The 7346-nt window shown below is 55.4% G+C and overlaps 1 protein-coding gene across 1 annotated transcript; it reads right to left on the bottom strand.

Moving 5' to 3' along the window:
* Positions 1-476: 476 nt before the first annotated feature.
* Positions 477-6229, bottom strand: LOC144501855 (homeobox protein SEBOX-like). The gene is made up of 3 exons (XM_078225901.1): positions 6184-6229; positions 5476-5660; positions 477-1091 (listed from the first exon to the last, which is right to left on the bottom strand). The coding sequence occupies exons 1-3, from the start codon at positions 6227-6229 to the stop codon at positions 555-557; spliced, it is 768 nt and encodes a 255-aa protein (XP_078082027.1). The 3' UTR covers positions 477-554.
* Between the last annotated feature and the right edge of the window lie 1117 nt (positions 6230-7346).

Here is a 7346-nt window from a genome sequence, read left to right as displayed (position 1 = left end):
CCAGCGTAGGGAGCCAGTGGTTAGTGCTGATGCCCCTCACCCCACTGCCCCTCACTCACCCGCAGTCCACTGATCCCTGTTGTAAGTGGACGTCAGATGTGGCTCTGTTCTGAGACTTCCACCAGTAAGTAGTTGCTGAAACTCACTGCCCAGCTACGTAATGGAGCACAGTGTCCAGAGAGGGTGACAGTGTGTGAGGTACAGGATGAGAGGGACAGTGAGTGAGGTACAGGACGGGAGGGAGACAGTGAGAAACGGGAGGGGATTGGTACTCTGTGTTATGCTCTCTGCACATACAGGCATCAGCAGGCTGGGGAAACCAGGCTCTCATCAACCTGAGCTGGTGGTGCAATTCCCGGGAAAGGAGATGTCACTTGTGGCCTGTGAGGAAGGGATAGGTTGACAGTAAATCAGGCAGCCTGGTTCCCTGCAGCTCACTGTCAGGGATGTGTGGAAGGGAGGCAGAGATCCCCCGAGTCTGGTTCACGCGGTGCAGTTCCAGGAAACGGAACAGCCGCCCTCTCTTGTTCCCTCCAAGCCTGGGGCAATACTGCTTACACATTGGTGACAATGGCAGCATTGTAGATTAGGTCAGAGGTGTAACGGAGGGAGGTGTGTGTTGCTGCGTCCCCCTGCTGCCCCGCTGCTGGCTCCAGGCATGGCATCACTTGGTCAGATTCTGTGAGGTGTGTAAGATTGGCAGCCTGGATTTTGGAGGGAGTCACTGTGTCACCTTTATTCTGAAATCCAAGGCGGGCATTGTCTCTGGGAACACTGCGTCCTGGTGGCTGAGGCAGGGAGCTGGAAACGGAGTTATTCTCCCACATAAACCGGTCCAGGAAGGCCGGAGAGAGGTTTGACAGGCAGCCCGGCTGCTGTACTGGGGAGCTGCCATTACTCGGGTTGTGTCTGGTGTCCCTGTCCATCATTGGGGTGTTGCAGAGGGCAGCTGTGTCTGGTACTCTGGCAGTAACAGCAGTTTGGAAGCAGCCCTGAGCCTGGGCAGGGCAGGCTGCAAACTGTCCCAGGAGATGGCTCCTCGCCTTCTTGTGCTGTTTGGTGCAGCGAGCACGACGGTTCTGAAACCAGACCTGGAAAACAAGAAGCAAAAAACTAGGAAATAATTAGCATAGCAAAAGGTCATTTTGGTTCAATCATACTGCCCCTCCCCCACTCCACTTCCTTATCATTCATTACCCGGGAACAACTGACCACCAGGGTGAGATAAACTAACATAAACTTCCTTGATTGTAACTGGAGTTGGCAGTGGAGGGGCTCCAGTTCCCCCTGTGAGAGACTGGGCTGGGATATGATTATCAGTCGGGTTTCTCTGGTCTTTTCACAGTGAGGGGACAGAGAAACACTTTCACATTCTCACTCGCAGCCAATGGACACATTTTGGAAAGACCAGGATTGGAACGACATTAAACACAACATTTGAAAACAAACATGGAGGCGTGCACAAACCAATTAGCCGAGCATAAATAAAACCATATTAAAGCAATGAATTGATAACTAAAAAGGAGTAATTAATAAAAATCAGCATATAATGTGAAAAAATGAGTGCCAGAGACTGAGAGTGAGCCAGACAGGCACACGCCAGACTCTCTCTCTCTGTCTCCCTCTAAGGCACGGACTCTCTCTCTCACACGCACTCTCTCCCTTGCTTGCACAAACTCACTCTTGCACGCATTCTGTCTCTGTCTTGCACGCACTCTCTCTGTCGCATGCACTCTCTCTCGCATGCACTCTCTCTCGCACGCACTCTATCGCACGCACTCTCGCACGCACTCTCTCGTACGCACTCTCTCTCGCGCGCGCACTCTCTTGCACGCACTCTCTCTCGCACGCACTCTCTCGCACGCACTCGCGCATGCACTCTCTCTCGCACGCACTCTCTCTCGCATGCACTCTCTCGCACGCACTCTCTCTCGCACGCACTCTCTCTATCGCACGCACTCTCTCTCGCACGCACTCTCGCACGCACTCTCTCTCACACGCACTCTCTCTATCGCACGCACTCTCTCTCGCATGCACTCTCTCTCGTACGCACTCTCTCTGTTGCATGCACTCTCTGTCTCGCATGCACTCTCTCTCGCACGCACTCCCTTGCACGCACTCTCCCTCTCCCTCTCGCACGCACTCTCTCTGTCATGCACTCTCACGCACGCACTCTCACACTCTCTCGCATGTACTCTCACGCACGCACTCTCTCTCGCACGCACTCTTGCACGCACTCTCTCACGCACTCTCACATGCACTCTCTCGCACGCACTCTCTCTCGCACGTACTCTCTCTCACGCACTCCCTCGCACGCACTCTCTCTCGCATGCACTCTCTCTATCTCACGCACTCTATCTCACGCACGCTCTATCTCACGCACTCTCTCTCTCGCACGCACTCTCGCACGCACTCTCTCTCGCACGCACTCTCTTGCACGCACTCTCTCGCACGCACTCTCTCTCGCATGCACTCTCACACGCGCGTACTCTCCCACACGCACTCTCTCGCACGCGCGTACTCTCCCACACGCACTCTCTCGCACGCACTCACACGCACTCTCTCTCTCGCATGCACTCTCTCTCTCGCATGCACTCTCTCTCTCGCACGCACTCTCTCGCTCGCACGCACTCTCGCTCGCACGCACTCACGCTCGCACGCACTCTCTCGCTCACAAGCAGTCTCTCGCTCGCATGCACTCTCGCTCGCACGCACACTCGCTCGCATGCACTCTCTCGCTCGCAAGCACTCTCTCGCTCGCATGCACTCTCGCTTGCATGCACTCTCGCATGCACGCACTCTCTTGCACGCACTCTCGCTCGCACGCACTCTCTTGCTCGCACGCACTCTCTCACTTGCACGCACTCTCTCGCATGCACTCTCTCGCTCGCGCTCTCGCACGCACTCTCTCTCGCACGCACTCTCTCGCTCGCACGCACTCTCTCGCTTGCACGCACTCTCTCGCACGCACTCTCTCGCACGCACTCTCGCACGCACTCTCTCGCACGCACTCTCTCGCTTGCACGCACTCTCTCGCACGCACTCTCTCGCTCGCGCTCTCGCACGCACTCTCGCACGCACTCTCTCGCTCGCACGCACTCTCTCGCTTGCACGCACTCTCTCGCACGCACTCTCTCGCACGCACTCTCTCGCACGCACTCTCGCACGCACTCTCGCACGCACTCTCTCACTCGTGCTCTCGCACGCACTCTCTCGGGGTGGGCCAATCAGTGATGGTGGGCGGAGGGGGGCCGCTGTGCACTCTGCACAGTGAACGGGGGGGGAAGGAGGACGAGCGATTGGGGAATGAAGGGCGGGTGATCGGGTGGGGGGGCTGTCAGGGCCAGTGATCGGGGGGGGGGTGCGGTGGCGGAGGGAAGTTGGCGAAGCCATCATAGAGGTGATGGGGGGGCCAGCGTGCATACACCAATCTCCCTACTGGATGATGCGGTGGCACAGTGGTTAGCACAGCTGCCTCACAGCACCAGGGACCCGGGTTCAATTCCCGGCTTGGGTCACTGTCTGTGTGGAGTCGGCATGTTCTCCCCGTGTCTGCATGGGTTTCCTCCGGGTGCTCCGGTTTCCTCCCACAGTCTGAAAGACGTGCAGATTAGGTACATTGGCCATGCTAAATTCTCCCTCAGTGTACCCAAACAGGCACCGGAGTGTGGCGACTAGGGGATTTTCACAGTAACTTCATTGCAGTGTTAATGTAAGCCTACTTGTGACACTTAACTTAATCTGACAGATTGGCACATGTGCAGTGACCCGCTCAGGCTGCTGATGCCAGGCCTACCAACTAACTAAGTTCGACCAAAAAACAGGTGGGAAAATCAGCCACGGGCGTGAATTCGCCAGCCCGCTGTGCTGCTCGAATCCGCCTGTCACAACTTTCCCCGGCCAACTTTTATGGCGCAATCAGCTTCACGGCGGGAAACAGCGACAGGCTGATAACAACAGGCTAATAGAGATTAGCATCTTTTTAGTGAGCCTGGGACGGATTGGCTAATGTTTCCCATCCCGCTGGGAGCCGTTCCCACCAGCGAGGAGCACAGCCGGTCCGCAGCAACAAGGAACCGGCATGATGGCCCGGCTGGAGGGGCAGAGGCCATTGCACCTCCCCCCTCCCCCCCCCCCCCCTCCACCCCTGGGAGCTCAGGGGCAGGGGGCTGTCCCTTGGGCAGTGCTGTGCACTCTGCACAGTGAGCGGGGGGGCAGGGGGGGGGATGATCGAGGCTGGCCATGGGGGGTAGGGGAGGGAGGTTAGAAAAGCCATCAGGAGATTGGCGCATGCACAGTGGCCCCCTCAGTGCACTGATGCCAGCCTCTCGCACAGGTTTAGGCCGTACCCTCTCCCACTGGTGTGAATCCTCTGGCAGAGTCTGTGAACCGGAAATTGAACCGACTCGAAAATCATGACCATACAGTCCCTTTACTGATATCCACACAGTCCCTTTACTGATATCCACACAGTCCCTTTACTGATATCCACACAGTCCCTTTACTGATATCCACACAGTCCCTTTACTGATATCCACACAGTCCCTTTACTGATATCCAAACAGTCCCTTTGCTGATATCCGTTCACTGAGAATGTGCAGACTCCACACAGACAGTGACCCAAGCCAGGAATTGAACCCGGGTCCCTGACGCTGTGAGGCAGCATGCTAACCACTGTGCCACCCACTTGTTGAATGAGTTGAGTTTAAGGAGGTTTATGGAGGGAATGCAGGATCTTGGGGCTCAGACAGCTGAAGGCAGCAATGACGGAGTGATTTAAACTGGCGATGTCCCCAGGTCAGAATGAGAGAAGCAGAAAATTCTTGGAGGAGATTCCAGAGATAGGGAGGGGGGGAGGCCAGTGGGAGACGGGGGGAGGGGGGGTGGCAGTAGGGGGCAGAGGGCAGTGGGGGACAGAGAGGGGGAGGCCAGTGGGGATGGGGGAGGGTGGCAGTGGGGGACAGAGGGGAGAGGGCAGTGGGGGGGGGGGGGGGGGGGGGGCGGGGTGGCGGGCAGTGGTGGACAGAGGGCTGAGGCCAGTGGTGGACAGAGAGGGGGCGGGCAGTGAGAGACAGATGGGGTGAGGTCAGTGGTGGACAGAGAGGGGGCGGGCAGTGAGAGACAGATGGGGTGAGGTCAGTGGTGGACAGAGGGGGGCCAGTAGGGGACAGAGGAGTGGGGATAGTGTTGGACAGAGGGCTGTTTCTGGGGGGTGGGATGTGGGCACCAGCTCCTCTGTGCTCAGTGGTGGAGACAGAAAGCTCTCAATCTGCAATTAATCGCTCTGCCCCATTATCGTTTTGTGATTAAATTAACTCTCCAAAGATGAATTGATCTCACCCCAACTCTCCATCGAATTCAGTGCCAAAGTTCAGTATTTAACCTTGCTCAGTTTGGAACTATTTACAGAGCCAATCCGAAAGCAAATGTGATTGCTCAGAGTGGGGTAAATGGTGTAATTTGGGGAAATGTTACCTGGATCTTGGATTCTGGCAGTTTGGTAATCTCAGCCAGTGTCACTCTGATATTGATATCGGGGTAAGGCATGGTGATGAAAGCTCTCTCCAGTTCTCCAAGCTGCCACCTACTGAAGACGGTTCGCTTTCGCTTTCGCTGCCCCTCACTCAGAAAACCCAACCTGAGCTCCCGCAGCCCCACACCTGATAGGCCAATAAAACAAAATTAGATCCAAACACAGAGACACCTGGATATAAATGACCCAATCCCCTTCATGTACCTTTACCCCAAAATTACCCCGTCCCCAAAGCCACCCCCTCCCCAAAATGACCCCTCCCCAAAACTACCCCCTCCCCAACCACCCCCTCCCAATTACCCCCTCCCCAATTACCCCCACCCTAATTACCCCCCTCTCCAAAACCATATCCTTCCCATTACCCCCTCCCCAAAACCACCCCTCCCCAAAACTACCCCCTCCCAAATTACCCCCTCCTCAAAACAACCCCCTTCCCAAAACTACCTCCTCCCCAAAACCACCCCTTCCCAACCATAGTGTCTCTCCCCCACTCCCTCCCTCCTCAGCCCCTCACTCCCCCCCCCCCCCCTCTCCCTCTCTCTGTCTCCTTCTCTCCCTCTCCCTTCCTCCCAGTCCCTGTGGCTCCGGGAGATTCCCGGTGAGTTTCCCGGAGCCGCTGGGGATTTGCTGGGATTGGGGACCCCGCTCACCCTTTGTTTCCAGCCCCGGGGGCTGTGATTCCAGCCTTCCCTCCATCCAGCCGAGAGAAGTGGAGCGGGATCTTGCTGCTCCTTTTGGAGTTGCCGGTTGTGGAGGTGAAACTCCGGCTCCGCTTTCAAACTGAGCTCCACTCACAGCGGGAAGCGTCCCAGAGCCAGATACAAGTTCACACCTTCCCCTGGACACAGCACTGCAAACAATCCAGCCCCCAACACAGAGAGCCAGAACCGAGACAGCACACAGGGACACACACAGAGACAGAGAAACACAGAGACAGACACAGGCACACACACAGAGACACACAGAAACAGAGAGACACACAGACAGAGAGAAACACAGAGAGACAGACACAGAAACACACACACAGCCAGACACAAGTTCACACCTTCCCCTGGACACACAGCACTGCAAACAATCCAGCCCCCAGCACAGAGAGCCAGAACCAAGACACAGAGACAGAAAAACACAGAGACACACACAGAGAAACACAGAGACAGACACAGGGAGACACACACACACACAGATAGACACAGAGACAGAGAAACACAGAGACACACAGAGGAAACCAGAGAAACACAGATAAAAGCAGATTACTGCGGATACTAGAATCTGAAACCAAAAGAGAAAATGCTGGAAAATCTCAGCAGGTCTGGCAGCATCTGTAAGGAGAGAAAAGAGCTGACGTTTCGAGTCCAGACGACCCTTTGTCAAAGCTCAAACTTGCTCAAACTGCTTTGACAAAGAGTCATCTGGACTCGAAACGTCAGCTCTTTTCTCTCCTTACAGATGCTGCTGAGATTTTCCAGCATTTCCTCTCCAGAGAAACACGGAACCAGAGAAACACAGAACCGGAGAAACATGGAACCAAAGAAACAGAATCAGGGAAACACAGAACCAGAGAAACACAGAACCAGAGAAACACAGAACCAGAGAAACACGGAACCAGGGAAACACAGAACCAGAGAAACACGGAACCAGGGAAACAGAGAAACACAGAATCAGGGAAACACAGAACCAGAGAAACACAGAACCAGAGAAACACAGAACCAGGGAAACAGAGAAACACAGAATCAGGGAAACACAGAACCAGAGAAACACGGAACCAGAGAATCACAGAACCAGAGAAACACAGAACCAGAGAAACACGGAACCA

This window comes from Mustelus asterias, chromosome 12 (assembly GCF_964213995.1).
Source record: "Mustelus asterias chromosome 12, sMusAst1.hap1.1, whole genome shotgun sequence".
Lineage (NCBI taxonomy): Eukaryota > Metazoa > Chordata > Chondrichthyes > Carcharhiniformes > Triakidae > Mustelus > Mustelus asterias.
This window is presented reverse-complemented; position numbering and strand designations above follow the sequence as displayed.